The sequence below is a fragment of the Geotrypetes seraphini genome, chromosome 2 (assembly GCF_902459505.1).
Source record: "Geotrypetes seraphini chromosome 2, aGeoSer1.1, whole genome shotgun sequence".
Taxonomy (NCBI): domain Eukaryota; kingdom Metazoa; phylum Chordata; class Amphibia; order Gymnophiona; family Dermophiidae; genus Geotrypetes; species Geotrypetes seraphini.
Window position 1 is genome coordinate 436,208,502 of NC_047085.1, and position 18,370 is coordinate 436,226,871.

Genomic DNA, 18,370 nt, shown 5'->3' on the forward strand with positions numbered 1-18,370 from the left:
CTTTATAAACGATCTGGACATAGGTACAACGAGCGAGGTGATTAAATTTGCAGACAACACAAAGTTATTCAGAGTAGTGATTACATAGGGGGATTGCGAAGATCTGCAACGTGACATAATCAGGCTCAAGGAAAGGGCATCGACATGGCAGATGAGGTTCAACGTGGATAAGTGTAAAGTGATGCATGTCGGTAACAAAAATCTCCTGCATTATTACAGGATGGTACTTGGAGAGACCTCCCAGGAAAGGGACTTTGGAGTTCTGATCGACAAGTCGTTGAAGCTGTCCGCGCAATGTGCGGCGGTGGCAAAAAGGGTGAACAGAATGCTAGGAATGATAAAGAAGGGGATCACGAACAGAACAAAGAAGGTTATCATGCCACTGTACCAGGCCATGGTGCGCCCTCACCTGGAGTACTGCATACAGCACTGGTCGCTGTACATGAAGAAGGACATGGTATTACTCAAAAAGGTCCAGAGAAGAGCGACTAAGATGGTTAAGGGGTTGGAGGAGCTGCCGTACAGCGAAAGATTAAAGATACTGGGCCTCTTCTCCCTTGAACAGAGGAAATTGAGTGGGGACATGATCAAAACATTCAAGGTACTGAAGGGGATAGACTTAGTAGTTAAGGACAGGTTGTTCACCCTCTCCAAGGTAGGGAGAATGAGAGGGCACTCTCTAAAGTTGAAAGGGGATAGATTCTGTACAAACGTAAGGAAGTTATTCTTCACCCAGAGAGTGGTAGAAAACTGGAACGCTCTTCCAGAATCTGTCATAGGTGAAAACACCTTCCAGGGATTCAAGACAAAGTTAGATAAGTTCCTGCTGAACAAGAATGTGCACAGGTAGGGCTGGTCTCAGTTAGGGCACTGGTCTTAGACCGTTGGGCCGCCGTGTGAGCGGACTGCTGGGCATGATGGACCACTGGTCTGACCCAGCGGCAGCAGTTCTTATGTTCTTATGTCCCCACCATGAGAGTTTCAACAGAGACCACTTGTTGGTTAAGGAGCGTATGGTATCCATAATATAAGTAGTATTGTATTCCAACATATCGGAGATCGAAGGACCAAAGTAAAAGCCCAGATATTTGAGTTTGTTAGGAGACCAATGCAGTCCTTGACATTGAATGGCTGAGCCCAGGCCAGGACAATTTAGAGGCATGACCTCAGTTTTGGACACATTTAATTTGTATCTGGAGCAAGTCGAGTAAGAGTCAGTCATAGTATCGAGGGAATAGAGTCTGGTGTAATATATAGCAAGATGTCGTCTGCGTATGCAGAAAGTTTCAGTAGGTTTTGATGACAGCCTTCCATGGGGAGTCATCCCGTGGCTCCTGCATAGAAGTAAGTTTGACGCCAGGCTGCTGTCCCATCCCCATGAAAATCTGGTGGAGTGGCAGATCATTACCTCTGACCACTGGGTCTTGGAGGTTCTCAGGGATGGCTACAAACTGGAGTTTCTATATCCCCTGAATGAGTAATTTCTGGATTCCCCAGCAGACCGCCCCTAGAAGGCAGTTTGTGTGCAGGCCATGCTCTGCAGATTACTCGACATTGCGGCTATAGAACCCGCACCAGAGTGAGACTCAGGCTCTAGGAGATACTCAATATACTTCATCATTCCAAGGCAAGGCTCTAACAATTGAAGAATTATTTTGGACTTCAAGGCAATCAATGCAGCGCTGAAAGTGCCTCGCTTCTGGATGGAGACAGTATTCTCAGTGATAGCATCGGTGGAGCTGGGGGAGTTCCTAGCCTCGCTGGATCTGAAGGAGACATATCTCCGCATTCCTGTTTTTTCCAGACCACCAGAAATATCTTAAGTTCTATGTCTTGGGGCAACATTTCCAGTTTGTGGTGATGCCCTTTCGGTTGGCAATGGCCCATTTTCGCACCCTGGGTGTTCTGGTTTACCCGTATCTGGATGAATGGTTAATCAGAGGTCCCTCAGAGTCCAAGGAACGTCAGGTTGTTCATCAGGTGGTACTGTTGCCACAATGTCTGGGCTGGGTAATGAACTTCAAGAAGAGTCACCTCAAGCCGTCGTACGATTTGGAATACCTAGGAGTTTGATTTCACACGGAACTAAACAAAGTGTTCCTGCCTGTGTTCCATCAGGAGAAGCTTCAACAGGCTATCAGGGACCTTTTGGCCACTCCAGTCATGACAGCATGGCAGGACGTCCAGGTTCTGGGGACCATTAGGGCAACGATCGATGTGGTCCCCTGGGCCAGAGCCCATCTGTGTCCACTGCAGGATGTTCTGCTTCCATGCAGGAATCCCCAGCGGGACCCATTCCATGCACTCCTATCCTGGACAACTGTGGCGCAGAACAGTCTTGCATAGTGGTAGTGTCCCCTCTCGCTCTCCAGGGGTCTTTCCCTCTGAATCTTGGATTGAGTGATCCTGTCTACAGATGTGGGACTCAAAGGCTGGGGAGCAGTGTGTATGGCAGTCCCTGTTCAGGATCAGTGGGCGCTAATGGTCGTTCAGTCACCTGGTGCTTCAGGAGATTCAGCTGGATCTTTTCCACTTCGAGGATCATTTCCGTCATCAAGCCGTTCATGTCTTCTCAGACAATGCTCGGTGGCAGGGGAGCACAAGGAGTCCCTCCCTGAGCGTGCAGGCTCAGTTTCTTTTCTGGTGTGCTTTGATGTTGTATTTGTTGTATTTGATGATGTTTGCATCAATAAAACTGTTTGAATCTAATCCATGTGAGTATTTCACCATCGATTCCATGGCTCGCAATTTTATGAAGTAGTTGTTCATTTGGCCTTGACTAGATGGGGCTATTCTTCAGCAGTGATTGACACATTGCTTCATAGCAAACAGAAGTCCACAGGGGCAGTCTATGTGAAGGCTTGGAGTTGTTGGCAGGCCTGGTGTGCCCTGAGACAGGTGGACCTGTCTGTTCTTTCGATTCCTTGTATTCTGGAGTTTCTGCAGGATGGTCTGAAGAAGGGCCTAGCAGTAGCTTCACTCTGGGTGCAGATTGCTTGTCTTTCATATATGGGCCCTCCCTCTTTGAGGGGCTCATTGACAGCTCATCTAGATGTGGCTCGTTTCCTATGGGGCGCTCTGTGACTTAGGCCTCCATTGCGCCTGCCCTGTCCCACTTGGAATCTTAACCTGGTTCTCCGTTCTTTGGCTCGTCCGCCGTATGAGTCTTTAGAGCAGGCATTCTTTATGGATCTTATGATCAAGGCAGTCTTCCTGGTTGTTATTTCCTCAGCCCATAGAGTTTTGGAGATTCAGGCTCTCTCCTGCCATGATCATTTTATGCGTTTTGTGAATTCTGGTGTGATGCTTCACACTGTTCCTGTCTTTCTTCTGAAAGTGGTTTTCATTTTTCACATGAATTGGGAAGTTTGACTTCCTGCTTTTGCTTCCTCTGGTTTAAGGGACACACGCAGGTATTTGTTGTAGTATCTGGAAGTCACCAACGAATGTCTTCTCTCTGACCACCTGTTTGTTCTAGTGGATCCTTCCCACAAGGGTAGGCCTGCTTCTAAGACAACCATTTCCAGGTGAATCCTTATGGCCGTTTCCACAGTTTACTTGGCGGCCTGAAAGAAGACCCCCCTCGTATTGCGGGCTCATTCTGCCTGAGGTGTTTAATATTTTTGGGCAAAGTCGGCGGTTCCTCTGGATGAGATTTATAGGGCCGCTGCCTGGTCTTATTTGCATATGTTCACCAAGTTTTACAAGATCGATTTGGCGGCCAAGCAGGATGCTGCTTTTGGTGCCTCTGTTTCAGCAGCAGGCTCATGAATCCCACTCTGATTCTCTGGGACTGCTCTGTTACATCTCACTGGTCCTAGAATAAGGTGGGATTGTATAAGAACAAAAGATTAGGTTCTTACCTTTGCTAATCTTCTTTCTTGTAAATCCACACTTTATTCCAGGAACCCTGAGCTTTCCTGATTCACAAATTATCTGCCTTTCAAGTACTGGTAAGCTGGATTTCTGTTTTCTGACCAACCTTTATAGAGTCCATCTGATTGGGTTTAGCACTCAGTTTTGGGGAGTTTCTAGTTAGGGTACCTCCTTCTGTAAGTGTATGCTGTTTCTACTTATAGCACCGTTGTTATCATTCAGCTTACTAATGTTTGATATCCTGATTCAATTACGTTTAATTGTTGCTGTTTTGCATTTCTAATTGTGAGCAGAAAACACTTACTTGTCGGGGAATGTCTCCATTTCCCTTTCTCTTGTTATTATCCTCTACAGATGTTGCTGGCTGCTTTACTACTGACTGATGTTTTTCAGAACCAGTGATGAGGTTTGAGGGGAAGGGGTTTAAAAGTCTCTGAAGTTTGAGGCTTCCTACAAGTCCTAGTGGGTAGAAGGAAATAATCCACTGGTTCCAGAATAAAGTGTGGCTTTACAAGAAAGAAGATTAGCAAAGGTAAGAACCTAATCTTTCGTTGCAATGCAGTCTTCAGTTGGAAATCCTAAAGGTTCTGACATTCAAAAACATTGTGTCTGTATAAAATTTCTATGCAATAGCACTTGTTTTTCTTCGGAAATTCATATCACTAAAAGTGGTAGTTATCAAACTGTTACAGATATAACGTGCATTATTTGCTTTTTAACGTGACTTAAAAGGCACTAACACAAGTTATGTTGATGTAACACAGCATTAGTTAAGTCATTGCAGGTTACACACTAATGAGATGCAAAACATACAAATGAAGTAAAGCTGCATTATTACTGGAAAAATGCCAGCAAAATGTTGGGTTTATTCTATTATCAAGGATCTCCTGACCAGCATCTTAATTGGCCTGTCTATGATGTTACAGCCTCCAATAAGGACTGAGTGTCAATACGTATTCTGGTGCGACAGACAAGTGGGTAGTCAACCTCTTCTTGTGAGAACTCTTGTAGGAAGCTTCATTTGCATTCTTTTTCTCCTCCTCCTATCCATCTGGGCTGTCCTTTAATTCCTTAATTCTCTTCGTACAAGCAAGATGGTAGGAGATTTTTTTCTGCTCATGTTTCTTTTCATTTAAATTTGGTACTTTTCGCTAACCATTTGCGAGGCTTTTCATTGCTGCAGAGGATCCCTCTTATGGGACAGCTTTGTTTGCGGGAGAGTGCAGACTCTGAGGTCTGCTTCCAAGGGGCAGACTGCTTTGCATTGCACCCACTTGGACATCCTGCACTAATAGTTCAGGGACTCAGGAACCATTCCCTTTGCAGCAAGGCTCACACCAGGTTCGTCCGCAGTGTGTTTGAGCACAGACTGAGTGGTTCTATGGAACTTTTTCAGTTTTGGGGCTGACTGCTTTCCTCCCCCCATTTCTGTGCACGTGATCCAGTAGGGATTGAGGTCTCCAGCCAGATTGTTGGGCCTGAGAGGCAGTCAGAAGGTACAAACAGTCTGAATTCCAGGCTTGTTAAGGCAGAGGTTCTCCCTGTAAGCTGTTTGCAGCTTGTACACTTGCAGCTCCCAGCACATAGCATCCCACAGTGAGTAACAAGCTGACAGCCTGGCAAACCAAATCAGGGGGCGGAGGGTCTTTAAAATCAAATTTTCTTCAGTTCTGGTGTAGAATTAGGTTCCCCAAAAAATATCTCTCTTATGAACTCTTAATCTTTCTGTGGAAACAGCATAAAGTGCTTATCCATTAAACTTGTCTCAAACATAAATGTCTTAAATATTGAAAACTGATTTTATTTAAGGAGAAGAGGCCTCAGATCCCTGTGCGTTGTCAGTATATAAACTTTACAACTGCACTGGATAGGGAAGTAACCTCATCGGCCCCCACTCCCCCTCCTGCCTAGCACTAATTCAATAGTCTTTTACTTCTATTATCACAAACGTATAGTTGAAATATAAACTTTATATAAAGTGTGGTGTGGCAAATGCAATGCAGCCCTTAGGAACTGAATGGGCTGGGTCACATTTGTTGTTCAGGACTTGCAACCATGTCTTTGTAAAAGATGACCTTAGAGCAGTACTTATTTTCATTTAAAGAAATCATTTTTAAATTTACAACCATAGGCAGTGTAGGCCCTCCCATAGGCAGCACTGGCACACCCTGTAGGTAGCACAGACACCCCCCATAGGCATCACAGGTACAACCCCCCATAGGCAGCAGTGTCAAACCCCCCCCCCCTGTAGGCAGCACAGGCACCCCCTCCGGTACCTTTTTTTTAAACTCCCCTTTCTGCGCTCCTGCCTGTCTCCCTCGCTGGATGGCTCTTCTTCGGTTTGGGCAGAGCAGCGCAGAAGGCAGGCGCGTGCTGTTTGCGTTCCTGCATGGTCCTGTGCCGCTCCCCGATTGGCTGCAGTCAATTCTTGCGACTCGCCTACATTTAAGGTGTCTGTCTCACACCTATGGAGACGCGTAGGGACGTTTAAGCACACCTAAGGCCAATTCTGGGCGAAACCAAGCCCATGCCTCGCCTTGGGCATGCTTAAGCATCTGCGTCTCTATAGACATGCTATATACACCTATAATGTAGGCATCCATCCTAGCTCAATTTTTTTCTGAAAACATGCATCCTGATTGGCTATCAGATGGCGGTAGGATGCCTACCGCTGCCTGCAATCGGGATGCACATTTCGAGAATCAGGCACAAATAGTACATGCATGAAAAGTGTGCATCTGCTTTTAGGTGCTTGTAGGTGTTTCCATGGGCATAGTTAGAGTGGAGGCAGAGCTGTGAAGTATGCACATACTCTTATTTTATACAATATAATACATATGTACTTGACATATGCATGTATATTAAAAATGCATATGTCGAGTACACATGCACATTTACATCTTCTTCAGAGCAGGTGCAAATTTGTCTCTCAGCATTTGTGCACTGGTGAGGTTTGATTTGGTATCACTGTTGCCTTTGGGATCCTTTTACTAAGGCGCATTAAATGCTGTGCAGCCCATTCTATACCTAAGGGCTGCATGGCAATTACTTCACACTAATTCATTAACACACCTTAGTAAAAAGACCCCTTTATGAAAGAGGCATCTTTTTTTTTTTAAATCATTTTTATTAAATTTTACAACAACAAACCAACAACAACTAACAAGAGAAATAGCAGGAACAGTCAGGTCTTTTGCGTCATTCCTTCACAAAGAGAAATCTTTTTGTATTTCTGACATAGGGATTAATTTTGCAATAGTCGACTGTTTATGATGCATTTTATAGTCCAAAAGTATTAGCTTTGTGTATATTGTTTAATTAGATAGATTGTGAGCCTGCCAGAACAGGCAGGGAAAAATGCTTGAGTAACTGAATAAATTCATGTAAACCGTTCTGAACTCCTTGGGGAGAACAGTATAGAAAATTGAATAAATAAGTAAATAAAGTCATAAGGCTAGTATGATTGTCAAATGGTTTACGAGGGTGGTTTGAAAAGTTTGGTAAAAAAGCAAGTTAAACAATGTGGTCTCCATCGAGGGCTATATTCTTAGTCTAGCAAGTTTCCAGTTTTTTTCGTATCGTGGGAAAAATAACTTATGAAAAAACTGAAAATTCACTGGACTAAGGGCTGCTTTTACTAAGCTGCGTTAGGGCATTAACGCGCAGAATAGCGCGCGCTAGATGCTAACACCAGCATTGAGCTGGCGTTAGTTCTAGCCACGTAGCACGCGGTAATATCCTGCATGTGCTAAAAATGCTACCGCTCCTTAGTAAAAGGAGCCCTAAGTGTATAGCTCTTGATGGAGACTACATTGTTTAACTTGCTTTTTTACCAAACTTATCAAACCATCCTCGTAGTATAAGTAGGAATCACCTAGATGTGTATGTGATTAATAAAAGATATAATGTACCTATTGTTGCTTATTAGTTCTGGGGATGCTGAAGTCATTGCATCAACTTCAAGCTGAAAACAGACGGCTAGAAGAGCAGATTAAGAACCTGACAGCTAGAAAGGAGCGCCTCCAGCTATTAAACGCACAGCTTTCTGTTCCTTTTCCAACAATAACTTCAAATCCTAGCTCATCTCCACAAGTGCATACATTTCCATCTCAAGCTGGTAAGAAGCAGGAGACTAACAATCACCCTTGTACTGTAGATGGTAAACTAATTCAACTTTTAGGATCTGTTGGTTTAATCCCTTTTGCTGAATATGGATATGAATATGAAATATTTTACTGATACCTAGTAGGGATACCTTTTTTCAGATTTTAATGAGAAAATGGTCCTGTTTTTAAAAAAATATTGGATTGTGTGAAATCAGAAAAACAGTATTTGCTATAGATAATATGCATATGCAAATTGATTAGAACAATATTAAAATAATTCAGATTTTTTGTTATTGCAGTTGTATTTTCTCATTAGTTGGCCAGCTTGTCACTTTCTCTGTCTTGTATTTGGTAATCAGCATAGAGCAGTGTGAGAAAGTGTGAATTGCTGAATAAGCTTTTCACACCAGGAGGGTGTTCAGATCACTTGATTAGCTGTACAGCTTGAAATTTTTATATTGTATAGAACGTGCTCTTGTAAAATTAACCCTTATGTGAGGAAGTAAGAGTTCTTAAACTTTTTTCTACATCTTTTAACTATCCTTCTCCCCCCACCCTTTCCCCAAGGCTTATATGACTTTTCCTTTAAAAGGAGAGGCAAAATAGAACATACTGAAATAAATAAATTTGTGTCAGAGTGGTTTAATAAAGTTATTTTTTTATGTCTGTAGGGCTCCTTCCCCTACATTTTTTTTTATAGTTAGTTGACTAGAGCAAGACTATCAGAATGGGTTTAAGCATGTTTATGAGCTGTGAAAACTTGGGTTTCTCTTATTTCTGTATTGAGCATCAATATACCTTCCATTTTAAGAGAAAAGGTAAGGCCTTTTCTAAGAGAACCTATTGAAAGAACTATGTCAGAATAATGATTTTTAATTCCATCCTATTTATAGACTTTGGGGTCCTTTTATTAAGCTGCGCTAGGGGTTTAACACGTGGAATACCGTGTGTTAAACCACCTGGTGCACTAGCCACTTAACACCTGCATTGAGCAGGCGTTAATTTTTTAGCCGGCCACTGGGGTTAGGGCGTGATGAAATGTCTGACACGCTAACCCCACTAGCGTGGCTTGATAAAAGGAGCCCTATGTTACTCCAAAAGGCATTTTTGGGTGGCAAGTAACAATGGGTCCCTTTTACTAAATATGTGGGTAGTGCACGCTAACAGGCTACCGTAGAATATAATAAAGCGTTTTGTGGTATTTTGCCTGTTTAAACGTGGTAACCCATGGTTTACAATTTTAAAAAATATTTTTAGGAGAGAGTGTGTCATTGGCAGAGAGTGGGCATTTCTGGTTCATCCAGCTAGAATGTTATGTTTAACACTCTAACTCAAGGTTAACATGGGAGCACTTAGCACCTCCTAAATAGGAGGCAGTAAGGGCCAGATTCTATAAACAGTGCCTAAGCGCACCTATATTGTAGACACCGCTCAGTGCATTTGTCAATAAACTGTTGGCACCTAAGCGGACTTAGGCGTTGCTAGGCACCCTAGATGTAGGCACCGCTTCATTAGGCCAGCTTTTAATTTCCCTAATTTGGCAGCGCCTAATGATGCCTAACTCAACCATGACTATTCTCTGCCCATAACCATCCCTACTGTTTGAGTTAGGCATCCTAAGAGTTTGGCACTGAACTATTAAATTGTTTAATTAATTTTTTTTTTTATATTGGCTGAAAACCGGTGTGGTCAATTAAAAAAATAAAAATTAGGTGCAGATCCTGAACTTAGGTGTTACTAGGCCTAGTGGCACCTAATGTAGGCACCATTTATAGAATATGGTCCTATGTGCTCTTGCATTGATTTTTGCAGCTACCATGCACTAATGGGAACTTTAGCATACCATCTGCAAAAAAAAAAGCAAAATAAAAGAAATAATCCTACCAAAACGCAGACAAGTCCCATATTAGAATGCACTAAGCCCAGATTTTAGTGCACCTTAGTAAACAGTTTCTGTGCAGTTCACTATAGTAACCCATACACTGATTACCTGACCATGCTAGGTGCTGAATGGATGGAGTCTTCCATAAGTTATTGGAAAGGCCTAATTACCTTAGTGTTTGACTGCTTATGCATTATGGATCCTAAGCTGCTGTGGTCAGATATCTTCATTGAGGTCTTTGTTGTTCATCAGAACCATTAGGGATACTGGGACCAAGATGGCATTGAGGACAGATGCAAGTGTAGAGCATCTCTTTGGATGATGATTTAACAGATCTTGAAATTTATCTTAAAGAGTTTCTTCTTCTTGGACCATGGGGAAGCAGAAAGGAAGTGCCCGGCCTGGCCCGTCAGCGGCTGGGAACTCATAGCGACTGGTTCGGACAACTATATCCAGAATAACCATTTTACTGAGACATCATCAGCGTCGGGAGGAATGCATGAACCTTAGTGGACCTTAGTTTGGAATGGGTTTCCTTGAGCCCAGATCAAGGGCAGGCTCCTCTCCAACCCAGAAGGAAGAGCCCAGCTGGTATGGAGGTAGCTCACTCCTCCTGAGAGGAAGAGTTGGTGTCTAGCCCTGGAAGAGCAGAAGAGAAGTTGGTGATAGAGGTTTGTCCCACTGAGGCCCTGACATTGGCACCCTGCGAGGAGGCTGGAGGAACTTTGCCCTTCTGGAGAGAGAACATATAATTTGGAGAATTGGTAAAGCCTGACAGAGTCAATTTGGACGCGCTGTGGAAGGCTATTAAAATCATGGACTCCAACCTGAGGAAAGTAGTGACCACATTATGGAATGATTGTGTATCTATCAATTCTATGGTGAACACTCAAGGTGAAATGCTGTAAGAACAAGGTGAGAGTATCCAAAAACATGAAGAACAGATTAATCAAATTAAGATTTTAGAAATGGAAATTATTAAAAGAGATGTCTTTTATATCCAGAAAAAGTTAGAATTCATGGAAAATAAACAAAGGAAAAATAATTTGAGGAATGTTGAATTTCCCAAAATCTCCAGTGGTGTCAGCTGTTGAAATGGTACAGAGATATATGAGAGAGATGTTAATATGAACGGAGAATTTACCACCAATATTGAAAGCTCAATATCTCTCTATTGGGAATAAATTAGGAAGTTCTACTCCTACTGACACAGCTGGAGGGGTTGTTGGTGAGATGGCTAACAAATTTTCTGGAAAATTCCTTGGAAGCAATTACTGAGAGGACTACTCTTATTGTGGCATTTGCTTTGGAATTTGATATTGACCTAATTCTTCGGCTTACTTCAGACATATTAATGAGCAATTTCTAGGTTCATCAGTTCGTTTGTTTCCTGATATATCTCAAATAACAGAGAAAAGAAGGAAGGACTTTTTGGCTTATAGGCCTAGAGTCCTAGCTTTGGGAGCATCCTTTATATTAAAATTTCCTGCAAAATGTTGTATATCATTTGGTGATAAAAATTGCTTATTTTTTGAACCAAAGCAGTTGCTGGACTTTATTGTGGCTAAGGAACCGCTCCTCTCTCTTCTGGGAATCATCTACCATAACCACCAAAGACCAAGTCCACAGACTAGGTGTACTTCTTGATTCCAACTTATCATCATATCTCACAAGTGGTCTCATATTTGTTCTGCTATCTATGACATCTACGGAAAATAATAAACTATTTCTCTGAACTGGACTTTTCACAACTTCTCTATGCCTTCATCTTCTCTTACATGGACTACTGCAGTGCATTATTCAACAGACTGACGGCAAAAAATATTAAGCATCTCCAAAGTGTACAAAATGCAGCAATCAGACAACTGAAGAACCTTCGCGCCCGCGATTCAGTATCCCAAGTGCTAGCGTTGGCCCACTGGCTGCCGGTAGCTAAACGTTGCATCTTCAAAGGCTTAGTACTTGCGTTCAAGTTCTTACAGGACATGGTGCCCATCTATATATCAGCCAAACTCCCACCTTATGTCCCAAACAGACCCCTCCGCTCCCAGAAGGAAATGTGTTTTCAAATACCCCCTAGTCAGAGCCTCCAACTAGAAAGTGCCAGACAAAGTGCCAAACAAAAGTGTCATAAAAACATAAGCAGTGCCTCCGCCGGGTCAGACCATAGGTCCATCCTGCCCGGCAGTCCGCTCCCGCGGCGGCCCAAACAGGTCACGACCTGTCTGAATCACCAGAAGGGGCTCCCTTGCCACCTTGGTTTCTCATTGAAGTCCTATCTTCCCATCGAAGTCCTAACCCTCCGGTCTTGCACATGCACGACCTGGTTGGGTTTCTATACTTATTACCTGGTTAGCTTTCTATACTTGTGTTACATCCAAGCTCCTCCCTCAGTATCCCACGATCCCTTTATCCCTCAGGAATCCGTCCAATCCCTTTTTGAATCCCTGTACCGTACTCTGCCTGATCACTTCCTCCGGTAGCGCATTCCAAGTGTCCACGACCCTTTGGGTGAAAAAAACTTCCTTGCATTTGTTTTGAACCTATCTCCCTTCAGTTTTCTCTGAATGCCCCCCTCGTACTTGTTGTCCCCTTCAGTCTGAAGAATCTGTCCTTATCCACCCTCTCTATGCCCCTCATGATCTTGAAGGTCTCTATCATATCTCCCCTGAGCCTCCTTTTTTCCAGAGAGAAGAGCCCCATCCTATCCAACCTCTCGGCGTATGGGCAGTGTTCCAGCCCTTTTACCAGTTTCGTTGCTCTCCTTTGGACTCTCTCAAGTACCGCCATGTCCTTCTTGAGGTGCGGCGACCAATACTGAACGCAGTATTCCAGATGTGGACGCACCATCGCTCGATACAATGGCATGATGACTTCCCGCGTCCTGGTTGTTATGCCCCTCTTTATGATGCCCAGCATCCTGTTGGCTTTTTTCGAGGCTGCTGCTCACTGTGCAGATGGCTTCAGTGATGCATCCACCAGCACACCCAAGTCTCTCTCAAGTCTGCTGTCTCCCAACAATGCCCCCCCCCCAATTTGTAGTTGAACAACGGGTTCTTTTTCCCTATATGCATGACCTTGCATTTTTCCACGTTAAAGCGCATTTGCCATTTGTTTGCCCAGTCTTCCAGCTTGTCCAGGTCCCTTTGCAGGTCCTCACACTCCTCCCTGGACCTAACTCTGCCGCACAGTTTGGTATCGTCTGCAAATTTTATAACCTCGCACTTTGCCTCCTTTTCCAGGTCATTGATAAATATGTTGAAGAGTAACGGCCCAAGCACCGATCCCTGTGGCACACCGCTTGTGACTCCCCGCCAGTCAGAATATTGGCCCTTCACTCCGACCCTCTGCAGTCTACCCGACAACCAGTGCTTGATCCATCTGTGCACATCCCCTCCCACCCCGTGGTTCCACAGCTTCCTAAGCAGCCTTTCATGTGGCACCTTGTCGAAAGCCTTTTGAAAATCGAGGTAAATGATGTCTATGGGTTCCCCATTGTCCACCCGACTGCTTATTCCCTCCAGTACCGAAGTACTGGAATCAGCTGCATCCTAACATTAAATCCCTTAATGGACTTTTGAGCTTTAGGAAAGCAATAAAAGCCTACCTCTACACCTGACTCCTCAGGACAAGCTAGCACTCAGTCTGTTACTCCCAAACTACTGCATTCTTAAAAGATGTCCAACTGACTCTCTCCCTGTGCATGCTTCAGGCTCAAGTGTCTGCTAATCCAGAACAATTGAACTATACACACTCACAGTACCATATTGCCTTAGTCTTTTGTTCCCTGTTGTTAGTTGTTATGTGTCTTGTTTGCTGTTATGTATGCTACCATGTAACCCATTCTGGGCTTCTCAGGGAGGATGGGCTATAAATTGAATTTAATTAAATAAATAAAATGAACCGGCTGCCGACTTTGTACTCCCTTTGCTGTCCTCTTTGAAATATATAATTTTCCTTTTATTGTAGACTAAAATAATCAAATTTTCTTACTGTTGGGTGATTTGTTTCACTGTAAAAACTAAGGCCCTTTTTTACTAAGGTGCGCTAAATCAACGTGTGCGCTAACAGCTAATGTGTCCATAGAATAACATGCACAGGTTAGCGTTTAGCGTGCTAAAAAGCATAGCGCACCTTAGTAAAAGAGAGGGTAAGTGGGTTTATTGTCATGGATCTCTATTGAAGTACTGTATACTTATCTTTAATATTGTAAAATAGCAAATTAAAAAAACCCCATTGGATACATCAGTGGTCTTAAACTCAAACCCTTTGCAGGGCCACATTTTGGATTTGTAGGTACTTGGAGGGCCTCAGAAAAAATAGTTAATTGGTTCCGACGTGCCATGTTTCGATACTGCTTCAGGGAACCGACATTGCACTGCTAAACCACCTCAAACTTTGGGTAATGGAGTCTCATTGAAATTCACTGTTTCCTCAACCGTTACAATGTGAGGAAGCAGTGAATTTCAATGAGACTCCATTACCCAAAGTTTGAGGTGGTTTAGCAGTGCAATGTCGGTTTCCTGAAGCAGTATTGAAATGTGGCATGTCGGAACCAGTTAACCTGGAGTTAACCTGAAGTTAAGTTTCACCATCATAAGTAATCTATTTAAGATATAGAGCTTATAGCAAATCAGGCAATTGCAAGTTTAACATTCGCCGCTGTTATAGTTCTGACACTGTATTGAGCAATGCGATGATTGGATGGTGAGGCGGTTACATCTGCCTTCATGTCTCTGAGCATTAGTTTCAACAGTAGTTGATGGACATTTGCCTCTAGTTCACTGTTAAAGGAATATAGATTGACTTCTTTATATTTTTTGTGGTAAAAGACCTAGGCTACCTATAGCTCTGGTGTCAAATTAAAGGTATTGTTTCAGTGACAGGGGCAACCTCTTCAGAAATTGTTCAGAGTATGACTCACTATTTTCAGGCTATTCTTGCCCTATGACTGCAGCCATCTCCAGGCTACTTCTTTGAGTCTGTAAAAGAAACTCCAAGGACTCTCTTTTCCTTATAGCAAATAAAATCTCCCCTTTCATTTTGATTTGTTTAAATGTGAGCCTCTTTGAATAAACAAATTGGCAGCATATCAGTGTCTTCCCATTCAGAAAGTCTGGCTTTTAAATGTGCTGTATGCTTGGGCTTTTGTGGGGTATACTGACAAAAAGAGCAAAGCTACAAGGATCTAGAGATAAATCTAATAGGAGCAGAATTTCAATCTAAAACCAGGACAATATGTCTAAAAATATAGGTGATGCTGCCCATTATACTTGTATCAGCTTTTGAAAACATTCAGTATTTTCTTGTATCATTTGAATGAATTCCAACAGAACAATTTCAAATACATTTCAATAAAAGCAAAGGTGTTTTTTCTGCATTTTAACAGCACTATGATGCATGAATAGAATTGGTTTTGTGTGTTAGTATCCTTGTTTAATTATCAGATGTCTTTATGGTACAGTTCAATGAATAAACTGTAAAGATAAAACTTTTCTTTTTTGTTCTGCATATTTTTTTAGTGGCAAGTACTGATTCATTAACCAGAAATAAAAGTCCACATTTGGGAAACAGCTTTCTACCTGACAGTTCTCTTCCTGTACTAAATCAGGTATATTGTTTATTTTGTATTTGTGTGTGTTTTAGTTAAAATTGATTGTGTGGTATTTTGTAAAGCTTAGGTTTCTATGTGTTTACTTTAGGATCTAACCTCCAGTGGACAAAGCACCAGCAGTTCATCGGCTCTTTCCACTCCACCTCCTGCTGGGCAGAGTCCAGTTCAACAAGGCTCAGGGGTCATAGGAGTTCAACAGGGCAGTGGTGCAACAGTAGGGGCACTAAGTAGTAATATGCAGCCTACAGCATCCACCATTCCTGCAGTGCCTGGAGTGAGTGGAATAATTGCAGCCTTGCCAAGTAACCAGCTGGCAATGAATGGAATTGTAGGGGCTTTAAATGGGGTGATTCAGACTCCTGTCGCAGTAGCCCAGAATTCTACTTCTCTTAACCGTGGAGCAGTGCCACCTAATGTAACACACACTCTGCCAACCAGCTTTGTTAATAGGTAAGAATTTAAATAAAAACTTTGCTTTATTTTTTATTTTAAAAAAAAAAAATTGCATTATCAGATAAGTTGTAGTGAATTCCTTTTAAACTTCCTTTCTATTCTATTGTTTCATATATATTTTTGTTTTAGTCATAAACCCCCTCCTTTACAAAGCCGCGCTTGTGTTCTTAGCACCGGCTGCTGCAGCAGCAGCCTGCACTAAAAAAGCTAGCGTGGCTTTATAAAGGAGGTGGGGAATGAGAATTTCGATAGCTTGCTTTAAAAAAGCTGTAGCATTAATATATTTTAGTGATATGAAAAATTATGTAAATAATGAGGGAGGAAACAAGATTGTTTTTTTCCCCTCTGTGCCTTCACTTTAGAGAATCATGATGATCAAAAATAAATAGCAGAAAAAGCAGTTTTATTTTAATTATGAAAATAATAATAAGAAGGGCTGGTTTTTTTTGTTTTTTTTTACAAAGTAGTGTATCCAGTAAACACATATGTGGCTGCTGATCTCTTGAGCACCTTATTGAAAGTAGAGAGCTGCACGGGAACGGGGACTAAGGAATCCCGCAGGGATCCAGTTGGGACAACCCCTCAGGTCATGGGGATCCCATGGGGATCCCCCTCATGGTCACGGGGATCCCACAGGGTTGGAGTAAGCTCAAGCCGAGGGGCTCATCTTCTTTTCTTGCCCCTAACAGCACACAGCGCTGCCAGCACACCGCACATAACCGACCCTGAAGTCTTCCCCCAACGTCACAGTTGATGTCGGAGGGAAGGCTACTCATCAGCCACGTGCAGCATGCAGGGTCCACTACCCTTCGAAGAAGTGCAGCTCTGACGTCGGAGGGGGGTAGAAAAGGAGGGAGCGAGCGGGCACAAACTGCACATGTTCCAAGGTGGTCATCACAAAGGAAGTTACAGCTGCCTCTGGTGTGCAGTTAGGAGAGACAATGAACTGTGCTTTTTGTTGCCTCCATGCTCAGAACCAGGAACAGTGCATAAAAATAGCTTCTCTATGCTCAAGACTAATTGCGTGCAAATAATATATACGTTGTGAAACTGAAGGGAAGGGAAGGTGCCTGGTGCAGGCACACAAGAGTTTTGCGGTAAGTGTGGTTCTTGCGCGACTGTGGCAGGTAAAGCCTACACTGTGGCTGTTCCTCTGTGCCTTTGAATACAAGCCTTTCAAATTTCACTGGAAGGTTGTATTTAAGTGCAAAAAAACAGGCACCGATGTGTACTTTCATTTTCGGCTTTCCTGAGACTCGTGCACATGTGTTTCTCACTCCCAAGCTTAGAGGCTTGCAGGGGCTTCCTTCCGCTTCCGAATTCAATCAAAACCAACGAATTGTGGGAAATCTTCTCTTCAAATACCTAAATGCCAGTTCCAAGTTGGTGTTAGGTTTCCAGTGGCAAAGGAGGCTTTGCTTTGTACACTGTTCACTGAGCATTGGGGAGGGAATAGGAACTACATTTAAATACTATTTGCATGTATCTTTGGTGCGCTACAGCCCTCTGAACATTCTGCACAGCATCTCTTGTACTGGCATTAGGTTCTGAGCATTGGCCCATCAGTCTGTTAACTGTATTTTGAAATTCCAGTACATTTCCTAAGGACTCCTGGAATTATCATTATGTTATAGGACAGTGTCTCTCAAACCTTTTTTTAGTTCCAGCACACTAAAAGGAGCAAATTTTTTTTGTGGCACATTATAATTGAAATTATAAAATTGCAAAACCAATGAAAAATTAAATTTTAGAGTTATTTATTTAAAGTTCTTTAAGCTACATATGGGTAATTGTAACAATAGTGAAACTAAAGTAGATAGAATAGAATTGCTAAGTACAAATTAACTCAAACGTACTTGATAGTAGCCAAGCAAACACGCATTTCATCATTGACCATCTGCAGGCGTTCTCTTTTTATCTTTCGATTCAATTTCTGTCAGAGATGAAAATTCAAGTTCGCAAAGATAAGAAGATCCGAATGGTAGCAAAGCCTTGATTGCTTTGTTGCTCAAGTTAGGATAATTATTGCATAAAAAATCAAAATAAAATTACTTGCTGTTAGTTTTCAAAGACCAATCACGTCAAAGAATGAATCTTGTCTGGATGGTTGTATCCTTATGCACACAGACTCTCGTAACATTGACAGACTCTTGCATAAGTGATGTGCATATCTAGTGTATACTTATGAAGGAATTTTTTAAAGTAAAGTAAAATTCTGGGATTCTCTCATGGCACACTGGGATCTCTTTGGGGCACACTACTGTGCCGGGGCACACAGTTTGAGGAAAACACTGTTTTAGGATTTTTGAAACACAGTAAGGTCTGGCTGTTTAGAAGGGGGCTGCGACAGTGCACCTGGGGATACAGGTTTTAGGATGTTTGTCATGACAATATTACTAGTGTGTGAGTGGCCTCCAACCTTTTTCATGTAAAGGGCAC

At 42.6% G+C, this 18,370-nt stretch overlaps 1 protein-coding gene across 3 annotated transcripts in view; it reads left to right on the forward strand.

The window, feature by feature from the left end:
* MLLT10 (MLLT10 histone lysine methyltransferase DOT1L cofactor) overlaps positions 1-18,370 on the forward strand; it is a 692,838-nt gene that overhangs the window by 631,599 nt on the left and 42,869 nt on the right. For all 3 annotated transcript variants that reach the window (XR_004538143.1, XR_004538144.1, XM_033931325.1), the window contains 3 exons: positions 7,805-7,993; positions 15,387-15,475; positions 15,567-15,928. Coding sequence is in view for 1 of the 3 variants with exons in the window: in XM_033931325.1 (XP_033787216.1) it covers positions 7,805-7,993; positions 15,387-15,475; positions 15,567-15,928 (640 nt within the window). In the remaining 2 variants the exon portion in view is untranslated. The remainder of the gene's footprint in view (positions 1-7,804; positions 7,994-15,386; positions 15,476-15,566; positions 15,929-18,370) is intronic.